This window comes from Thermobia domestica, chromosome 1 (assembly GCF_964235325.1).
Source record: "Thermobia domestica chromosome 1, izTheDome1.hap1.1, whole genome shotgun sequence".
In the NCBI taxonomy this organism is placed as follows: domain Eukaryota; kingdom Metazoa; phylum Arthropoda; class Insecta; order Zygentoma; family Lepismatidae; genus Thermobia; species Thermobia domestica.
Window position 1 is genome coordinate 142,618,255 of NC_137454.1, and position 23,579 is coordinate 142,641,833.

The 23,579-nt window shown below is 34.5% G+C and overlaps 1 protein-coding gene across 1 annotated transcript; it reads right to left on the minus strand.

Annotated features, from left to right (window-relative positions):
• Nucleotides 1-640: 640 nt before the first annotated feature.
• On the minus strand, nt 641-23,579 carry LOC145666655 (adipokinetic hormone/corazonin-related peptide-like). Its single transcript, XM_081734110.1, has 4 exons — nt 23,498-23,579; nt 10,169-10,247; nt 7,117-7,227; nt 641-934 (listed from the first exon to the last, which is right to left on the minus strand). Exons 1-4 carry the CDS (start codon nt 23,506-23,508, stop codon nt 788-790), a joined length of 348 nt encoding a protein of 115 aa, XP_081590236.1. The 5' UTR covers nt 23,509-23,579; the 3' UTR covers nt 641-787.

Here is a 23,579-nt window from a genome sequence, read left to right on the forward strand (position 1 = left end):
ATATGTGGATCCATTTTATTATAATGACCATTTGCAAGCTGTGACTAGTAGCTTTAATACCATAGACTAGTTGTATTCAACCTGGGGTACGCATACACTATAAGAAGTACGAGATGACTTTTAAGGGAATACGTAAAATTTAAAACATAGGTCTACTAAATTTATAACATGATTCTCTTGTTAATAGTAAAATAGAATTATTAAATTAATAAATAATAAATTCTATAATTTATTTTTGGTAGAGTATATAGTTACCTATGATTTGCATTAAAGATATATTAAATCTGGGGAAAGTTGAAATGGAAAAGTTAGGGGTACCGGTACACGAAAAAAGAAAAAAAATTGAATATTACTGCCCTAGACGGCAAAAGATCACCAATAGCAAGGCAGGTTCTCAGTACTGCCGGTACTACTAAGAGAATTACTTAAACTTACCGTAATATGCACTTCGTGCTAAATAACTGCAATCGACACTACCATTAGTTGATTAACGAACTATTTCACAATAACTTCGAACTACTCATAGGATAACGAAATTCACCGTTATGAGTACACTAACTATTCTCGATCATCCCATTGTTATCGAATACAAATTAATTTAAACATGTTTTTCTTAAATAAACTGATCACAAAAGCGTCATATTTTTTATTTGTTTATTGTTTTGAATTAACACTATAGTTATACAGATATACAAATATTTAACAGTAAATATCGTATAGATTTCGCCTAAATATTTGTATGGCCTTCTGAATATCTAATTCAAAATAAGGTCTATGTTGCTCTCCTCTATCTTCTAGAATGCTGAGAAAATAAACCAGTATTTTCTAGCTCTTCCACTGGAGGGGGAAATTCTGCGGGGTTTATTTTGGGACCTCCTTCAGAAGCTCTTAAAAGAGATCGTACTTCACATCCAGCCATCTCTCGAAACTCATTCTGCAACGTCAAGAGAAGAATCATATAGAAATATAGTAGTTTTTTTTTTTTTGGTAAAATTAAATTTTATGATTGAAAAAGAATATTAATAAAATATTCTTGGTTAAAGAAGAATGTTAATAAAGTATTCATAAGCATATTCATAATTAGTTAATAATATAATAATCGACCATTCATAAATAGAAAAACTTATAATTTTACTAATATTATTCTTTCTTTCTTTCTTTTTGGTAGAAAAATAGCTGAGTACACAATTTTATACGAACAATTCAGAAACTTTTATAATGTTGAAATATAATCTTTATTGTTCTTAGAAACTGGATCCAGCTTCTACTTTGTATTTCTATTTCTACGAGATCCACCTAAATATCGTCCTCCCATCTCCATGTACATCTTCCAAATGGTCTTTTCCGATTGGGTTTCCAGTTAAAGCCTTGAAAGCATATTACTTTCTTCCATTCTGGCTGCATGACCTACTCACCTGTGCCTCCTAGGCTCAAGCATTTTATTAGGTTAACGTAATAAATTATGCAGTTTCTTGTCATGATGTTTCCCCTATTCCTCCTTCCCGTCCCTCTTGGCTCCGAATATTCACCCCAGATTCTATTCTCAAATACTTTCAGTCTACGTTCTTCTCTCAAAGTAAGTGACCATGTTTCGCAACTATTCAGTACAACAGGCATAACTATCGTTTTATATATTTTTAAGCTTCAAATTCTTTGACAGAACTCGTGAAGATAAAAGAGTTTGGACTAAGTAATAACACAAATTCTCTGTGTTCACATTTAATTTATTCGTGGATACAGTTTTGGGCTCTTAATGTTAAATGTGTATCCACTTTGTCGAACATATTACTTGATATTTTAACGTGCCCATACTTTGCAGTATTTCGGTTACGGTGAGTTTCCTTGTATTTAGTTTTCTCTCTATTTACTTCTAACTCCATGTTCCTGCAGACGTTCAATAAAACCCCTGTATTTCTTTTTACTGTCCACATATCATCACCTATCAGATTTACATCATCGCCGTAAACTATAACCTAGTAAGTATCATTCAGTTCGACTCTCTGGTAAATATTATAGCGCATTCTAGATCAAAATTGAATAATAATGGCGGCAAAGCATTTCCTTGTTTCAGCCATTATCGAGATGAAAGCTCGTGAACAAGTATTATCCTATCCGTACTTTACTTTCGGATTCACTTAAACACATTTTAACTATTGTAACTAGCTTTTTTGGCATTTCAATTTGATAAGATACACTGGTGATGATTCGATTAATTGTATCTCTGTATGAATATACTTTCAAAGCTATAAGTTTAGAGATAATTGCACTTTTGAACATCTAATGTTTCATATTGTTGCAAAATATTATTAATCTTATTTTAATATGCTGAACTGTGCGGTAAAACAAATTCTTCATTAAAAAGGTTGAAGTCATAAGAGAATTGCAAAAAGAAAATCCCAAACGGACATACTTAAAGGAACAAATGTGATTAAAACATATTGAAGACTACTTAAGGGTCTTTGCTATGGTCCCTGCAACTTTCTACATTTTGTAAATAACCCAATAATAAGAAACTTGATTATTTGTAATTTTGGACAGTAGGGCATTTAATATTTAAAAATGCTATTATATGAACTGAAAAACTAACGTAAACTAACTAAGTAGATAGAAGAAATAAAAAATAAATTAAATGGCGGGACAACTTTACAGGCTTACTGTGTAGTGCAGACCTCATTCTAAATAACCAAAAAGCTTACAGAAATCAATTACATGCAAATAAACCAAAACGTGAGCTAGAGGGTGTAAAGATGGGACATTGAGTTAAGGAAAAAGAAAATGATTTGAACTGATGAGTTTAAGTTCGGATTTTACTGAACGAAAAAGATTTTCAAGACGCAATGGAACAGTGGGTTTAAAGAATGGTCGAATAGAGTGTGTTCGGTTACAATCTGATTAAGACGATGATGATAATATGGTGATTTGGGGTGCTTACAGCAACATAAGGACACCATAAATAGGTTCAAACTATGAATGAATTATTTGAAAACGAAACAGATTTAAAAATTCTCAAAATTATTACAAATCCCTCGATTTTAATCCCATCGAGAAGTTGTTGGAGGAATATTGGAGAAACATTTATATGATGGTCCCAACAATCTTTAATACTTTGTAAATGTTGAGATGAAGCTTCGTGTAGTATAAGCTATGGAGTGTTGACACAAAATAGTGCTTCGAATACCAAACTTATGACAAATTCTAATGTGTTTACTGAAGATCAGATTGACTAAAGCAAAATTTGCTGAACTGAAGTATCTAACGTCTTATGTAATGACAGATAACATATTTTTTGTACTTTGTTAAAATTATGTATATCATCACTACCAATTATTTCTTTGATCAACTATTTTTGCACGGTAGTATTGTGTATTTATCTAATGGATTAGGGAAAAATAGTAAAAAAAGGAAATCCTTTTGGATACCTAGCATAAACTATATCACACTGAAGTAAGTAAATGGTCAGCGTTCTCACTTCGTAATCTGGAGACTCTTGGATTTAAATCAACTACTTACCATTTACAATAATATAGCAAAACCCTTAATAGTGTAATCCTGGAGGCCGCTAAACCAATATTTTACAAGCATTATAGAGGATGTTAATGAACTATACCGACAAACTGTAAGAGGTGATTCCTCAAATCAAAATAAGAGAAAAAGTTCATATGGACCTATGGCGAAAAGTCCATCGTTTCAGAGCTAGAACTGTCCAAAATCGCGAAAAAGCCAAATTTCAACAGGCCCTATTCCGAATTCTAGAAACTGTTGATGACGGTCCTTCTCAGCGTAAAGGAAGCCATGCATACACAATCTAAAAATGGATATTTCGTAAATTTTCAATAGGTATACAGGGTATTCCATACAGGGTGTAATAGTATGAGTAACAGATAAGGTAAATAGTATGAGTTACAGATAAGGTAAAAAAAAAAAAGTCTGCTACTTCATAGTGTGCACAGTACTTAAATAAATTACAATTTATTCCAGTACAATAAAAGCTGTCAATTGCTATGGCAACTAACGACTACCTACTTTCTAGAGCAGCGGTTCTCAACCATTGAGTCACGACACATTGGTGTGTCGCTAAATTTTAGAATTTAAAAATCATGAAGAATTTAATAATAACTAGTTAGAATTAGCTTTGAGACAGACTATAGCAGTCGAGTTGCACTATTATTATTATTACTATAAAATATCACAGAAGTGTGTCGTGATGTTCTGAACGTTCGGTAAAGCGGGTCGTCAGTCAAAAAAGGTTGAGAACCACTGTTCTAGAGCAACAAAATTTTATTTTCAAGCTTGCTATCTTGTTCAGTTCGATGTAATCTATTATTGATATTATGTCATCTCCAGACAATACTTTAGTTGAATAGAAATTAACATTTAAGAGCTAAAGATAATCTCATTAACCATACCATGTGCTGTCACCGTGCCAGTATCATAATGAAGAACGTAATGAGGATATCTTTCAATATTAGTGTCAGCTGAGAAAGTGGCATAGTTCGAGTGCGGCATCAATTTTTCAGTTTACAGAGAAATTTATTTTTTTCTATTTTCTCGAAAATTACGCATTAGGTTTCACACTCACGCATATAATTTTATTCAGCTCAATAAGATCTATTGACTAATATATTTTACACCTTTTGATCTTTTTTTTTTTTAAAAAAAAACGCTAAATTTTTAACGTAAATTTTGTTTCAACATATATGCTCAATTTAAACAAAATATTTGAACGTCTTTTAATCCTAAATGAAAAATTTTAAAATTGAATTAAAAGTCTAGTATTATAAGTATGTTTATGGTTGCCAGATGTCCCGGTTTACAATGTAAAAAATAACTGTCCCGAAAAAGGCTTTCGGGACGCCTGTTAGTCCCGAGCCTTAATTGCTAGTCCCGGTTTTCGTTCTTCAGATTGAAAAAAAAATCAACCTGCAAGAACTAGTACCTCTCACCTAAAGCTGAAAGTTTTTTTAAAGATTTGTGTAGCCAAATAATTTTACTATAAAAAAATTAACAAAATAAAAAAAGAAATGAGAATCACATCCATTCTTCCGTCCTATGGGTTATTTAGTTTTCAGAGGGAAGAAAAAGGATTTTTAAAAATATGGCAATAATTTCTTGAATACCACTTTCAATAGAAAAGAACTTCTTTTTCTCCCGGTGACGAGCCTTAACTACTAGTTGAGCTGAGCGAAGCGAAGCTCTTATACTCGGGTTAGCCGTTTGGTTGTCCGCGAACTCCTCCTAGACCGTTTGGCCGATCTCAACCAAACTTAGCACGCTGATAGAGTATGTCGTGCTGAGTGACAACATAGGTCGAAATAAAAAATCCGATGTACCATCGAGGAATAATCACCGAAAAACGCTTCCTCCTAGACCGTTTGGCCGATCTCAACCAAACTTAGCACGCTGATAGAGTATGTCGTGCTGAGTGACAACATAGGTCGAAATAAAAAATCCGATGTACCATCGAGGAATAATCACCGAAAAACGCTTACTCCTAGACCGTTTGGCCAATCTCAACCAAACTTAGCACGCTGATAGAGTATGTCGTGCTGAGTGACAACATAGGTCGAAATCAAAAATCCGATGTACCATCGAGGAATAATCACCGAAAAACGCTTCCTCCTAGACCGTTTGGCCGATCTCAACCAAACTTAGCACGCTGATAGAGTATGTCGTGCTGAGTGACAACATAGGTCGAAATCAAAAATCCGATGTACCATCGAGGAATAATCACCGAAAAACGCTTCCTGATTACGTAGTTTAAGCTCGCTCAGCTCATTTCATTGCAATCGGGTATATCCATTGCATTCCTAGTTATCTTATACTTCCATCGCCAGCGCAGAACTGCTTTATTGATGGATCTTTGCAAGTGAAGTGAATTGGATGTTTTTGCCTGTAAAGTTCTTTTTTGATATTGCTGGTGTCTGGTGTATAAAGTGTTTCCATCATGTCCAAGCGCAAGTGTACTTTTCAGGAGAAATATTCAGTGTAATTGTCACTTATAAAACGAGGAAGAAATGACCATGAATTGAAATGTAAAATGTGTTACATTAATATAGTGCATGGGGAAAGAGTGGATATCAAAGACCACATTGAGTGCGAAAAACATAAATCAAACATGTATTCTGCTAGCACTTCAAAAAGACTTGTATTTTCCCCCATTATCTGATAAAAATTTTCAGTAATTTTCAGGTGAAAGTTCCGTAATAACTTACTCTAGTAAAAGAAGTGGCAGTTAAAGTATTCGTCTTGTTTAATTTTGATACGGTATTTTTTTCTGCCAAACTTTTGGAGAGCCTGCGTAAGTCAGTGATACCCACCCCCTCATGTCCATGACGCACCCCCCTCAATTGTCTATCCGTATGTGTTCTTCCATGAAAAAAAAATCTTTTCGATTAATTTTTATACCCCCTCAAACATATTTATATAGATTTTTAACCCCCCAAATATTTCAATGGCGCAGTTTGCGTCATAGCCCCCCTTTGTGGGCACCCCTGCGTAAGTCTAGAGAGATTTACTATTTTGTTTACTTTCTAAACTCAGCGTAAATGTATTTTTTCTTGGTAGATGCTAAAGTTGTAATTCTTTTACAGTAGTGTTTCTGACTCAGTTAATGACGGAACAAAAATAAAAGTTTCTCTTCAATCATACATGGGAGGGTATGTCGTAATTGGCGCAATATTTAGGACCTGTTAGACACAACAAATCGGAATTCGGAAAAAGGGACACCGGGCGGCTCTTCTTATGTTACCTTTTCACATTCTTTATACATTCCTTGTGGACTTCATTTGTGTTAACTGTGAATAGAATGAATTGGAAAATTGTAAGTAACAACCTGAAAATTAATTGATTTTGACCAAATGAGAGGTACCATACCCTGATCTTTTATATATATAGAATTAAAATGTTGTCCCGGGTTTTCGTGTACAAAATCTGGCAACCTTAAGTAAGTTGAAATATGTATATAATAACTTATCACATTTTTAAAGAAAAATGCAAATTAGCATGTCCAAGATAAGAAACTCATTAGCAGCTTAGTGACAATATTATCTTTTTTTAAAGAAAGAAAAACAAAACTTGCATCCACGACAATTATCTCTTATAGACTTATGGACATACCGTTAATATTTTCTCAACTCGATGTAAAACAGCCCTTGCGTCTGCAAAACATTCTCCTCTCTCGTTCAACGCGGATCTCTTCCCAGCAGTCCAATCACGAGAAAACGTTACCTGTTAAACAGAAAAGACATTCTTTTGTTATAACATCATCTCAAATATTACCCAAGAGACTAGATTTGAAGGTAATTTGTTTCGAAAAGGCGAGGTGAAGTGCTGTATTGTTCCGGAAACGTTAGGTGAAAGTGGTATCTCCTTTCGAAAATGTGAGGTGAAAGTGGTATCTCGCTCGAAAAGGGAAAGTGAAAGTGGTATCTTGTTTCGAAAAAATGAGGTGAAAGTTGTATCTCCTTTCGAAAAGGCGAGGTGAAAGTTGTATCTCCTCTCGGAAAGGTAAGGTGAAAGTGCTATCTCGTTTCAAAAAGGTGAAGTGCAAGTGCTATCTCGTATTGAAAAATTCTGTCTCGTCTCGCCAAGTAGGCAACACTAATCTCAAGCAATCTTTCTACACGTTACAATTGTTGTAAGCTAACTTTACTTGGTGGGTACGCTTAAATGGGCAGAAAAGCAGTCATCTTCTATACCAGTGTTTCTCAAACTTCTTTCACCTAGGAATCAGTTTTATTAACCAGAATGTTCTAGGGACTACTCTACTCTTGAACTCTTCTAATTCAATTTTTTTTTCATGTTTTGACAATATACCATTATATTAGTATACTTACATTTTCAAAATAACATTAATAAAAATCCTTTAATATTATGTTGGTATTAATAAAAGAAAATTAGATAATAGATATCAGTTTTTTAATAAATGAAGGCTATCAGAAATATTCTACAATAATTACATCTATTTAAGCTATTAGAATTTGTATAATCTTTACCTTATTAGTTACTTAATCTATATCGCTTGGAGATTCTCATATATAGGATGCAATACGCAATACAAATTAAGTTCATTTTCTGTCTTTTTTGAACTAATGTTCAATCCAACAGGGCTATAAGGGCTGACATAAAAGACAACCTGCAATGAAAAGTGAGAACCGCGGACTACAATTTGAGAAATGCTGCTCTAAGCCAATTAGCTTATTATACAAGTAAATTTTGTTCACTTCATATTGATAAGACATGCTATGTTTTGCTTTGTAAGTATATTATTTTCATGGGTCTTAGAAAAGAGAAGGGAACAATTACTGGAATGAGGATGCCCGATCGTAGAGGGAAACCAACTAAAAGTTGGTTGATAATTAGCTTCAATAATCAACTCTTAATTGTCGCACGGACGTTTTTTATTTTCAAGTCCCGCGAGTGTGCTCCAAGGCTAAGGGAGAAGATGATCATGATAATGAACAAAATGGTGGAATGAAACGGGAGAACTAAAAAAACTCACACACACCGTGTTTGTCTCCCATAACGATCTGTTGGTGCGAAACGGGATCTAACCAGGGACCTCACACATCAGAGGTGACAGCGATACTACTGGCCCACCGCGAGCAACGGATATTCGCCTTACGTTCTATGGATTATCATTTTTTGGAAACCAGAAAATGCACATCAGAATTTTAACCTGCATGACAAATTAAGTGGGATTCACAAAAATTCTAAACCAGCGACTGGTAATTTTCACATCTAGCCGCAAAAACCATCAACACTGTAGTTGGGTCAAAAGTAGTTAACGAACACAATATACCACGTTAGTTTGTGAACTATCGTACCGGTGACATAACATTGAGAAATGAGCTGCGTTGGCACGGCACACAAACATGTTCTGACGAACTCGTCAGGAACACCATGAAAGTAAACTTTCGGGAAAGTGTTTGTGAAATTGCAGACGAGTTAGTGACACAGCATACTACTATCATTTGGCGGCTCTGTACAAGCGGTAAAGGTAAATAAATTGGACTTTGGGTTGATACCAAACAACAAGGATCGCCGTTTGGAGGTGTACAATCCTCTGAGTGTCCGGAATGACCAGGAAGGTCTCTTTCATTAGATTGACACTTCTACTGAATAAAATTATCTGTTAAAATAATCAAACCAGAATTCTATGAAATGTATAACAAACTTGTTATCAAATATCAAGCAAAGTCAACAGACATATTGTGCGCTCACATGTCGCCGAAAGAACAGTGCAGACTATCAGTTACAGTATTGAACCCTTCCTCACCCACCGTATACGCCTGATACCTCTTCTACCGACCACTGTATCTTCCGGTATCTCGATACTTCTCGAGAGGAAAACCTTTTCCCTGATGACCGGGGAGGGCAACAGCGGTAAAAGACTTCTTCTCATCACACACACGAGATTTCTTTTGTTGTGGAACACAATCGTTGGTTGAGTGATAGCAAGTGTTTAGCTGTGGCCAAGGACTAGCTTACCTAACCTGATATTATAGTTTGTATTATTTTGCCCTTCGGAAATGATACATACCTTGGACATTGCAATCGTACCAATCAAATATAATTTATGTTTTCTTTGATTCCTGAGAATTATCCCTATTGTTTGCGGTTAAAATTTGCTAGGGACAAAGGGATAATTTTCTCTCCATCCTAAAGGAATATGGCTTTCCTTAAAAATTACTTAATTTTCGAGTAATATGACTGTGCGAGGGCGGAGGGTGTTCAAAGTAGTCTGTTACTTGAAAGTGAAATCTGTCAAGGATAAGGGGCAAAATTCCATTATTGTGCTTACAAAAATGTTTCAAGATAATTTTCGTAAAACGTGTCTGGTTTTCATTAAAATTAGCACTATTTTCTTCAATACTTCCTATAGGCATTACACGGGATTGAAACCACTCAGGGTTAGAGGAAGAAGTTATCGCCACTTAACACCCTTTTTTTCTGCTCCTACACTCATCACCACTAGAGTATATAGTTGTTTTACTACATTTCTGTAAGTAATTTAGATGAATGGGTTCGATTATTTAGTCGAGTGACTAATCTATATACATAATGCATATTAGTATGTCACTAAGCCAGTTTCTGGGTTTTGTCTTTGAATCCTGTTTCCAGGATCTTGAGGATAAAAAGTGATATTAATTTAAAAGTTGATACATACCTGTCCATCAGCTGAGCCATAAATGCAGATTATAACGAGGAGCACTATTGGTGAAATGGCGAAGGCGTTTGTGTTGAACCTAGAAAGAAATTCACACTTAATGTTAACATTTTAGATCAAAAGTTTCTAAAGACAAAAGTAATCTTTTGACCTAAAATTATATATGATCTTGTATAATCACTGGTAAAAATAAGAAGTAGACATCGATCAGATGAAGTGCAATACCACCTTACGTCATTGAGTTATAGCTAGTGAGAGAAGTGAATTTTGTCTTTTCGCTCAGGGTCATTCTCTGGGTATTAACATAGATATGGCGTTCGCAAGAAGTGTAAGGGAAGGTGGGAATTTCTCACCCGTGCACTTCGAAAGTAGTCAGTTCTTCGAAATATTTATGTCAAACCATATTTGATTTGCTTACTTGCGCAGTAGCCTATATACTACTTAATATAATATATTTACATTAAATAACGTAATACAATAGTACACATTTACTTTAAATAATAAAGTTATGCAAGTGTGTAAATAATTGTTATATTGCATGGAGTATTATAATATGCATGTGTGCATCAAGGTATATGTGAAATCGCAATTGCGCTTGTGTGTGCGTCTTCTATCTCTCTCCCCATGGAAAAAGTCCTACGGGCATTCCGGAATAAAGACAAAGATGGTGGTAGATAGTAAAATCGTAGGATCTAATGTGTAGACCATAGCCAAATAAAATCAAATCTTTAATTTAACATCCTACTGTTATGCTCTGTAGGATAAAGAAGTTGAATGCTTAATGAAAGTGAATGAGTATAAAATAATTAGTGAGATGAGAATGCTTGAAGAAATTGGAGAACCTCGAGAAAACACACAAACATGACGTTGTCCACCATAGTCTCATGGTTTGGGGATCGAACCATCGGCTCCTCGCACCAGAATTGAGCGTTAAACCACAAAACATGGCCAAAACGTGGTTGAAAATATAGCAGTGGAATTAAAAGATTCGGCAACAGTGAGGCCAATGTCTGTAAGCTGAAGAGTAAACACTAGGAGGAGAATAAGAGAGTGAAATATGCTATGGAAGATTCAATGTATTGTACGGAAAATACACTGCTTCTATAGTGTCATATAGGATACGAAATTTGCCGTGGAAACTTCGAATGAATAAAATACATCCGAGTAAAACAGAAAGTAACAATAAATTACATACCTTATACGCAGTGATAAGTGAGAAAAAGTAGTGATTAAGATTTTGTGTTGGACTAAGAAGTTTGATGTAATAGGCAATAAGGAAAGGAATTCGTTTTAAAATTTATAGTTTTTGTCAATTATGACTGCATGAAGTGAACATCCCTTTCAGAACTAAAAGAAAAATGGATCTTAGGAACATTGATTAGTTTCGTGTTGAACGCCCCAGATCACCTCGTTGGAAAAGTTCAAACGAGAGAAACATTTTACTAGTAATTGGATTTATGTGTGGTTTCTGAGGAGATACTGATCAAGTACTACTCTCGAATATTTTACTATTATTCTAGGACACATATATCTTGAATAGTCAAGTGAAGGTGAGAAAAGTTTTTCTGAATCTTAGTGTGCTTCCTTAAGACTTCTACGTTACATCTTATTTCATGTTCTAAGAGCAAGAAGAGTCAGTAAATAGGTAATACCTATAATTTTTATGTTACAGAATACTGCTTATTTAGTTGTACAGTACTTTACACAGAAGAAAATTAACTTAAAAGTGTTGCAAACAAAGTATCAATGCAGTAATGTTGACAGTATTATGTGAGGTTCAGAAATCATATCCTAGAGGGAGTAGAATATGCACCGGTAAAGTCATGAAGTGCAAAACTAACAGTGAGTAAGGACATGTGAGTGATCAGGGCTTTTGCTTTGAAATCGGGAGAGCTCGGGTTCCCCGAGTGAAGTCACCAGACTTTTTCTATCTAACCAGGATATCTTACATATTATTGCCAATGGATAATTTCTCTTCAAAGATTTTCTTTTCCCAGTCATTAACGGTATTCATGTTACATAGTAATACGACGTTTTAGTTTTATCTAAAATTTTGTTAATAAAATGGTATTACTTTCGTATGTTATTTAATAGTGGACTTTTAGTGCGTGAAAGTATTTGTAATAGTAAGAGTAGTGAAGCTCCTAAGACGACAAAGACTATACAATCATTAAAGTATGGAGTATTTTTCTTATATAAGTTATCGAAAATATTAATGTTAATATTGAATAAGTTTATAAATGATAAAGATATCTTAAAATTAACGAAGTTGATCTACAACATCGTTATTTTGATTTAGATAATTATGAATGAGTTAGAAATGGATGAGTCTAACAAATCTGTGCTATATCTTATAATAATAGTAGTACAAAAGAATATTTCAGCAAGATTATTTTATTTTATTATTTGTACTCTTTTAAGTTACAAACTTTTAAAAGTCGAAAACCAGACATTTGTACTTTTCCTTTATTCTATAAATAGATTAGCACAAATACCATTTCGGGGAGTTTGTAAAACCCTAGGCAATCCGCTAGAGTTTAATGAATCATACATGCGTGTAATTTCTATTTGTACAACAAAGAACTTATTAATTAGTATACACCACAGAGTATTTGTCGGTAAAGGAAGTTACGTTCTAGTAGTAAATTAGAAGAAAGCAGGGGAAAAAGAAAGAAAAGAGAAAAGTTCCTTATTTCATTCTGGAAGCAAGAATACAAAGGGTCGTTTGTTTAATCTTCCTTTACTTATTTTGCATAGAAACGTAAAATCGACTTGGCAGCATCATAGCTTAATGGTAGAATGCTTATCTATGCTGCGAGAAGTCCCTGGTTCAACCATTGACCATGCGTATTTGTAGTGAACGAATGGCGTCCATAGTTTTTATCGGAGTTCAAGTTTCATCCCGTATTATTATTCTACCACCAAAAGGATACCAAGAACTATCCCTTCATCACTAACTTTTACTAGCTATTCGTTTTCTTTAGCCTAAAGGAAGTAATTGTTAGATGTTAAACAAGACAATACTTTATTTCATTATTCTTTAACCCTTCAAGGACGCTATAGGGACAAAAAAAAAAAAAAAAAATAGACGCTCTAAGGGTTATCCAAACCCATGAGAGTGTTGAATGACTTCTACAAAATAAACGCAAATGAGTCTTATAAACCACCCATCTTTAATGGGCTTATACCCATCTTTAATGACCAGATTTTATGTTTATATACCACGCTTGTCCTCAATGGAATGATTGGGTATGTTTATATGCCCGTATCTAAAGGATTAAGAAGAGTGGCATTCACAGGGAATATAGGTTAGAGTCAATTCATACTCTTTCGATGTTCCTATACTGTTTACATATTGTTTACTTTCGTTGTTAAGTATATTCATATGTAAAACTGAGTGTTTGTTTGTTTCTACGAGGTTTGTCCGTTATACAAATCTACACCGTTGAGCCATTCGAAATCAATTTTGGAATATAATTATCACGTATCTCAAACTTAACTTTCATCATATGATACTTTGATTAGAATACGTCTACTAAAGGGGTAGAGGGTTTAACACTAATACCAAAATAAAGTCCCTCAGGGATTCCTCAAGTTTAGGGAGATGACAAGCGATATATACCTAGGTATAAACTTTTCATTAAAAATAATACTATACCAGAGTTATCGAAAACTCCACTTCTAGGGGAGGGAAGAAGAGGGGAAAATTTAATTTTAATTTCCTATTTTGTATTCATAAACTGGCAAAAATAAAGACAAGGTTGGGCCATTTAACATTCCATTTTTATGGACATATGTATACCAAAACTCTTTTACATGTTTACCCTATCTGTCCGTGTGTGTGTGTGTGTGTGTGTGTGTGTGTGTGTGTGTGTCAGGGAGACAAAAAAAAGTCAAGAAGAACTTGATGGATCATCATCAATTTTAGGTAGGATATAGAGGGTGAAAAGATAGAAATCAAGATCGTTACTGGAAGTGATTCTACCACCTGAACCGGTAGAAATCGATCATTTCCGATTTTAACGTTAATCACTATAGAACAAAAATTGTAATAGATAGCGAGAAGCAGTTTCCAGCAATCGATTAAGCGTTCAAGAATATATTCCACTCCACTCTTATGAATATTACATAAAGTTATGTGAACTGACTGACTCACTGACATAAAACCACAGGTACTTGAAATTGACATAGAAAGTTAAAAATTGACGTGTTTATAGCATTAGGAGAGAAGCCAGCAGGAAAATTGTCAAAAATACAGGGTGTCCGAGAAGTCCTTCCCTGATTACAGAAATTGATAACTCAGGCTAGAAATAAGATAGAAATATGAAACTGGTGTTGAATTGTTTACAAACTATAAAAGTTTTTGTCTGTGTTAGGTTTGTTCTGTTTTGCCAAGTCTCATTTTTTTTGTTTTAGGTTTGTAGTACGAATAACCACAGTCGTTGCATCGATCCCTCCAGTGATGTTGGCTAATGTGTGGCTGGAAATTGAATATCGCCTAGATGTGCTACGTGCTACCAAGGGTGCTCATGTGGAAGTGTACTGATGTGACCAAAACTTTTATAGTTTGTAAACAATTCAACACCAGTTTCATATTTCTATCTTATTTCTAGCCTGAGTTATCAATTTCTGTAATCAGGGAAGGACTTCTCGGACACCCTGTACATTTTTTACATTTTCTGGAGCTAAGAGGGGGAGTAAAAATTCTCCATGTTATTTAAATGAACATTTTTTTGGACATAAATTCTCATGTTTCACGTAATTGAAATTGTAATAAAAACCTGAAATCAGGAATGTTTGTATGTCTCTGATAGCGTTATTACCAAATCACCAAAAATAAAATTTTCCAAAGTAAATGGGGTTTTATGGAGAAATGAAAAATATTCTCCGTGTTATTAAAAGGGATACACTATAATCATTAGGTATTTTTGATAGACTACAATAATGAAGCTTGGGATGTTTGTAGCCTTCCAGGGCTAATTCACAGAAAAATTGCCAAAAGTGTACATTTTTAGTTTCTAGAGTGTCTAAAGGAGAGGAGAAAAATTCCCCGTGCTATTTAAATGTTATTTTAATTAAAAGCTTAAATTGTAGGTGCTTCAAATTGGAATAGAAACTGAAAGCTTGGCATGATCACAGTTTTCTTTTTTTTAAAAAGTAACAATAAAAATACTTCTAAAATAAAGATGTTTAATTTTAGAAAGTTCTGTTTTTCTTTTTTTTAACTCGAATCCATGTATTTTAAATGGGACAACTTCCACACCCCAAAATGTTTATGGTTTCCAGGAACTTTAAATTTTGTGAGGTTTTAGTCTTTGAGGTGTAACCAGGCACGTAGCCAGGGGGGGTCCGGGAGGTCCGGACCCCCCCCCCCTTCGAGACCAGAAATGAAAAAAATTAAGGAAGGATGAAACAAAATGAAATGAAAAAAAGAAAAGGATCAGCGTTAAAAATTAAAAACTACAGGAAGCTTTAGGTCACTCTTTCTTATGAGGAGATTTGTATTACTTGCAATACATGGTGGCGAGGTGAGCGAGATATCCTGGAAGAGTCAGGGAATTTGAAATTTCTTGTAAAGTTACGGAATTCTCAAAATTTCTGCTACTGGTCAGGGAGATTTCAAGCTTCCGAAAGCATAGTGCCGTTGTGTAACAGCGTGGACATTTTTTATCATAATTTTTCGTCGTCGCATCCTTGCAGTATCAAACATGTTATTTGAAAAAAAAAAATTCTACTACTCCTTTAACCTGTGATTTGAAACAGACAGTAGTTGACGGAATAATAAAAACAAAAATTTATGTGGAAAGAAAGTTCTGTTAACATCTGATTCAACAGAGAAAGCAACATAGATATTGAAAAATAATTTACAAGACATAATTGAGTATGTACTTTTTATAATAGTGAATATGTACTTTTTGTAATAATTGAGGTCATAGTGAAAGGAAATTTGTTATATTTGAATGAACAGAGGAAGGACATAAATATTGTAAAATACTTTTCAATACATTTTTTTATTTTACTTGAGATTTCTTCTCAGTTTGTTATTAAAGTACTTACCAACATATCCTCATTTTATTGTAATAACAAAACAATAAATGTTGAAAGTAAAGTAGTTTACATTGATCGAGCTCCTGGGCCTTCAGAATTTCATGTCACGCCCCCCTTCCCCGTTATGAAATCCTGGCTAAACGAACCAATATATGTTCCAGTAAAATAGTTAAGAATGATCGAGCCCCTGGTGTGGTGACTGCAGTATTTCATGTGACGGACCCCCCCTTCACGAAATCCTGGCTACGTGCCTGGTGTAACCAACAAGAAAACATCGAATTGTTAGTTTTTTAAAAATATAAATGTGTGTGGTTAGGGACATGAGGCTAAATTATATGAAAATTTCTAAAATTGCCCCTAAAAGTAGACATTTACAAATAGTCAGGATTTCGAGGGGTCCGGACCCCCAGGACCCACCCCCTGCGTACCCCCCTGGTTAGGGTATATATATATATATATATATATATATATATATATATATATACCGTTCACAATATTGATCCTCGCAAGATGATAAATGGCATGTGAATTTGTTTGGTAGAGTACTTTGTCTCATTTGTTTGTCACCTACTCCGCTATCTTAATCCAAAATGGCGGCCGTTTGAATATATTAAAGATCTGAAACTTTCTTAATATTGACGCTAGAAGAAGAATAAGAAGTCGTTTCTTAATCCTTCAAAGATTTGTACAATTTTTATTTCGATTGTTTTTTCGACATGCTATCTTGTTTCAAAATGATTGTTTTAAAATTTAAAAATCCATAACTTTCTTACTATTAATTGTAAAGAAAAAAATGAAAAGTATTTTAACAAAAAGTAGAAATGGTAACAAGAAAGAACTCGATGTGAGGCAGTAGGCCGAGTAAACGCAGAGATCAGGGGCGAAGTCCCTAGCTAGCCGAAGGCTCTACTAAAACCAGGAGTGACAGAAATATACTACGAATCTAGTAAGACAAAGCTTAAATAAATATACTATAACTAATCATTGAATAAATAAAAGACCTGTACATGTACATATTCGTTTAGATATTGGTTACCTTCTAGACAATATTGTTTTACAAGCCACTTAAAACGTCTTGCATATAACAAAATACCATTCGTAACTTATAGTTCGGTTTAAGTCTGTGGTGAAAGTTTTGCTGATGTCTAAAACGATTTTCTTTTTTACAATGTACATTTTCATTTTGAGCCCACCGATTTTCTCCAATAGACTAATAAAAAGGACGTAAAATAACAATGGACAATAAAAAAAATAAATGATTAAATATCTCTATATTAAAGAAGTACTAACTGACTGACTGATTAATCAATGCCCAGGCCAAACTGTTTAATCTAGAAACTTGAAATTTGGACAGGGCATAGAATTTGTAAAGTAAGGTCCTACTAAGAAAGGATGTTTGGAAATTCGACGGTGAAGAGAGGTGGCAATTATTATCTTAAAATGTCCACATCTCGGAATCTCTGAATGTTAGAAAGATGAAATTTGATATCTTTACCTCTCATTTACAATTAGACCCGTCTTTCAATGCTTGTCGATATTTGATCTAGAAGGAAGAAAAGGGAGTAAGAAAGGAAAAGGATGGGGATTACCTTATAATAAATTGTCCATATTTTGGAACCTCGTAAGTTTAGACATGCAATACGGTATTTGGACTTCTCATTTAAAATAATTAGACACGTGTTCCATCTTTTGTTTTTAAAATAATTAGACACGTGTTCCATCTTTTGTTTTTGTTTTTGTCTTGTATTTTCCTAGAAAACATGCGGGAAGAAAAAAATATGGAGTTACAATTGTGATTATTGGATTGCCACGATTGGATGGAACTTGGTATTTAGATTTTTCATTTTAAATCATTAACGACACGTTTCAGCATTTGTGATATTTCTCCTAGAAGGGAAGAAATAAAAGATGGTTGCAATTGTTAAAATAAGATTACCATATCTTGAAATCCCTTAAGATTAGGGCTGCGAGGCCGTAGGCCGAAAAAAAACGCATAGGTTTGTGAGCAGTCTTCAGCTAGCCAAAGGCTAGTATGCTATAAAAGAAGAAATGACAGTAGTACTCTAAAAGGAAGATTGCATTCACAAGTCTAAAATCAATATATATTGAGAATGAATTATAACGCGGTTAAGGGAAACAGATTTTTAACATAAAATGCCAGTACATTCTCTATATGAACAATATATTGTAAAAACTTATGAGGGTATATTGGAAGCATACGAATATTCGTCGCGGAAAGCCTGGGTTTGATTCTCGGCAGGAATAGGTGTGGTTCAGCTTCAAAGTTCGAGCCAGGTGATTCACCGTGAGTGTGCTCCCGCTGCAGAGAACGCAACGAAGGTCTTTTTATTTTATGAGATGACGCCCGAAACCGGTGCATCCTTCTCGTCGGTCTACCCTTAAGTTGTACATCTACGTCTCATACAATCTCCATGCTGAAAAAGAACGTTAAACTGCAAATGAACCGCTGAGACGGCATGATCTTGTAATCCACCTCCTTTGAAGGTGAGATAATGTAGTCAGGAATGGCCTAAACAGTGAGGCATGATGGTCTGTTCATCCTCCAACTGCACCAGGTTCAAGCCTCGTCCGTGGTTTTGAGACCAGGATCATAATAGGCAATCTCCTTAGGATAAAGACATACCGAAGATACCTCGCGATCGAGGTTGAGGTTTAAGTCGCGAACGCTACCTCGATGTCTAAGTCTAGATGGATGAAGGGCGCACATAGCGAAGAGGTCGCATCCTCGCTGTAAGTTCTCAGTTTGAGAAGAAACATTACTGTGACGCGTGTGAAATTATTCCGACAGTGCATAAAAATCACTGCGAAGTCACATTTTGAAACTGAAAGGACCACACAGTTTATAAATAGGGATGTATGCGAGACGAGACATGAGAAATGCCAAAGTCTCGTCTCTTGTCTCGCAAAAATATTTGAGTCTCATCTCTTGTCAATCTCTATCAATAAATCAAAGACTTTTACCTTTTTCAAATTTTCTGTAAAGAAATGTCCTCTGTCAGCACTCAGGCCAGAAATCATTTCCCAGTAAAATAAACAAAAGATATGTCTTCAGGTTTCGAAGTGGAGGGGGTATTAACTTCACCAAATAAAGTTTCGTCACTTCAATTCCATTATTCGACGTTTCCTCCCTATGGATACGTGCCTGTCTTTACAGATATTTCTTTATCTCAGTAACGAATTTGGAAGAAATTATTTTCTGTTAATCTCGGAATTGGGAGGGAGGGCGTGAAGTTTTAGAGCATATATATGATAAACACTATCTTCTTTTTTCTTTAGAAATTCCGGAATTTAGTTACTTCAGCCCGAAGGCCCCCTCTCTGTAACCGCCACTGCCTTACATAATAATAAGCTACAGCATAATTCTCAAATAAATATGAATAACTTATCTAACATTCCCATTTGAGTTACTACTTTCTTCCATTCTCTATTTAAAACGTGCCTATTATGATGTTGTTCGTGCCTCTTATCCCATATTGCTGGAACTTCCTCATTAGTTCTACTAATATGTCTTTCATAATCAAATTTAAAGTGCAGCAAAACCCTTTGAGAATAGATACACACAATCCTCTGCAGACGAAATTCTAAACAAATGAAGATTTTATTCCGTGCAGCGCTTCAGGGAAAAACAACCTCTGTTGTTAATCATCGCGACCACTAATTTACCATCGCGGTCGACCTCTAGGTCGCGATATAGCGTACATCGACGGAACGCGCTTACACATTTAAATCCATATGTTTGTGCCATTATCGAGGTAGCGACCGCGACGTAAACCTCGACCTCGATCGCGAGGTATCTTTGATATGCCTTAACGCTTAGTTTTGCATAAGGACGTAAAACACAATCTGAAACTCAAACTCCAAACATCGTTTATTAACGTTTAAAGATACGCAAGTCATTATACAATAGCCTAAACTGTGATTTAAAAAAAAATATGGTTTAAAACTTGAAAACTTTGTTGTATCCGTTTTTTCATAGACTTCTCGTCTCGCGAAAGGATTCTGATATCTTCTAGGTGAATTTTGAATTTAAAAAAAAAATACAAAATGAGCCAAGTAAAGCTTTTTCGAGAATAGAGACGAGATTTTTACAAAAGTTACGAAACGTCGTCTCGTCTCGTGGACAACACTATTTGTTGCTAAATCTATCTTTTGTAAGTGTTTAATGACAAACTTTTACTAAAATGTTTAGATTAATATTACGTATAAATATAAAGGGTTGATAGGACTTCCACAAATTAAAGTTAATTCTACATAATGTAGAGTTTCCGGCGGTAACACAGAAAGAATTCCAGTTATATTGCCTTAAAATTAATTTGAATGTTGTAGTGAACCAAATATGTAACTATATGGCAAAGTATAGTTAAACTCGCGATTCTTTGCTCGAAACAAAACAAACAAACAAAAATATTGGTCTGCTATACTGTAGAGTTATATAGTAGACAAATCGAGACTTGAATTTGAAAGTAGCAACAACTTGATGTTAATAGATGGATTTGTAATAACATAACTGAAACATAACCGTGTGAAAATTACCTTAATAACAAATATTGCACTAGAACGGTGTTAACCTTTAGGGTGAAAGATTTTGAGCTGTAGTAAATACTAGCAGAAGTGCCCGCTAGTATTGCACGGCATGAAATCTGGCACATATAAGAGACATTCAGGTTGTCTAACTTGCTTGCTTCTGAAATATTCTATATATTTTGAACTTCCTTATTCGTTAGGATACGAATTTTAAAAAGTCTAAATATCCCACAATTTCTTTCTTCAGTTGCCTATAATATGTAAAGCGCAAATTCTAAAGTGTTGATTTGAATAAAGGACGAACATTCAAATGACCAACATTCACCATTAATGTGTTACAGTTTCAAGGACCTAACGTCCTCTTCATCAGACACAAACACTCTGTCTGATGTGTTTGTGTCTGATGAAGAGGACGTTAGGTCCTTGAAACTGTAACACATTGTAAGTATAGTTTTTAATATATTTCATTCTGCTCTGGTCAGAACTGTGTTTTATTTGTTACTCTACTTATCCAGAGCCATGGTGTTTGTTCATTCACAATTAAATATTGTATAAGGTTACACCAAGTGCATGGGAGAAGTACATATGGAGGGGGGGGGGTATAGTAGACCCATAATCAACATACTTGTTTCACACAGATATGTTTCAAGGTATTTTCGTAATTATTTACAGTCTAAAGCATCATTGAACTATTGAAGAATACAGTAGTATACAGGAAGTGTCAATCATCACCGACAACGTTTGGGAAGTGACCCCTGACACCAAGATAAGATAGAAAGTATAGACCAATCTGGGTGCACAAATGCTTCCTTTCGGAGTTATAGGCTGCCCAAAACATGAAAAATGAACTTTAAAGGTCCATAGCTCCAACACTATGGGACCTTCTGTACTTGGGTCAAGACTTCACTTAGAAACTAGTATGTACGCTATCCAAAAATACATGTTTTAGAATCCTAAAGGTACTCACACAGCAATCTTTATAGAAAGAGTTTGGTTACGGGCACATAATTTGAAGTACTCACCAACTACCTCTATAAAAATTGTTGCGGAAGTACCGCAGGGTTGTTAAACATGGATATTAGGATAGAGCAAATACTACTCCCTAAGTGAAGTCTTGGCCCGACTACGGTAGGTCCCATAGTTTTGGAGCTATGGACCTTTAAATTTATTTTTTGTTTTTCATGTTTTCGGCAGCCTATAACTCCGAAAGGAAGCATTTGTTCACCCAGGTTGGTCTATATTTTTTGTCTTATCAGGAATCACCTTCAAAACGTCGATGTTGTTTTGAAACACCCTGTATATAATCTTAAGTTTAACATATCACGGACGATCCAAATGATAAATATAAGTAAATGATAATGGAAGAATTGATGAAATGAAAGTGGTATCTAATGAAAAAAAACAACAACATAGAAAACCTAAGAAAACTCTCATGCTTGATTTGGGATCAAAATAAGGGAGCAACGTGAACGAAACGAAATCTCTTGCTATATAGCCACTCATTATTGGGATAAGGGAAGTGATCTATGCAGTGTGGTAGACAGTAAAAAACCTTGTGACTCATTAAAATTTATTATCATTATTAATTTAATTTTATTTAAATTTCTTTTATGTTAAATTGAAAAAGATTAGATATAAAATTAACTAAACGTAAGTACAAAGCAACATACGTTACAATTCAATGTAGTGTTGCTCCCAAGACGAGAGAGAAAAAAAATATTTTTTCGTATACTTTTGTCGGCTTTTCGCCTCGTTTCGATTCTTGAACAAATCTTCCTTGTATCATTTCGATTTTCGTAAAGCTTATAGCATTCTCATCTCGAAATGTTTCAATGATAGTTTCGTTTTGTAAATTGATGTACAAAATTTATGCCCTGATTTTCTACATAATTTTACCTACGTATTATCAGAATCCTTCCAGGTTACGGGAGGTCTACGAAAAGTGTGATATAACAACATTTATACCATATTTTATTATTGAAATACGTTGTGTAATGATTTGTGTGTCTTTAAACGTTGATACATACGCTTGTTTCCGTACAATTACTTTATCAATTTATATATCTATATCATCTATCTATCTATCTATCTATCTATCTATCTATCTATCTATCTATCTATCTATCTATCTATCTATGTATCTATGTATCTATCTATCTATCTATCTATCTATCTATCTATCTATCTATCTATCTATATATATATATATATATATATATATATATATATATATATATATATATATATATATATATATAAAACCATGAATCATGTGACACCAAAATAATGTTTGAGGTCTAAGACTTGGCTGAACTAGTGTTGACCACGAAAATCGAGAAATTTCTAGCCTCGTTTCGAATTTAAAAGAGCACTTCTCATCTAGCGTCTGGTTTCGTTTTCGAGGCAAGAATCGAGACGAAACGAGAATTTCTCCTCTCTTGTCCAACATTACTTCAATGCAAGAACGACTGAGAATCTGAGCATGTTTATAATTTACATCGTGACTGAAATTAAGCTAATATTATATTGTTATACTGTTCTTTGACATTGGTGTCACTTTTAAAGTCTCAACTCGCCAGGAGCATCATGTAGTCCATCCGTTGTATAAAAATAGAGATAATTAAGGAGTCTTTGTTTTTCCTGTATTTTAGAAGATGGTATTGTCCACTCTGATTCTTAATCTCAAAAGTTCTAACACACACGCTACACATGAATATAGCAATATAAATGACTTACCGGACCAACATTCTTGGTGGTAGCAAGGTCTGTTCTCTCCGAAGTTCCTATGGAGGATTCTGTGATTTCTATGAGATTAGGG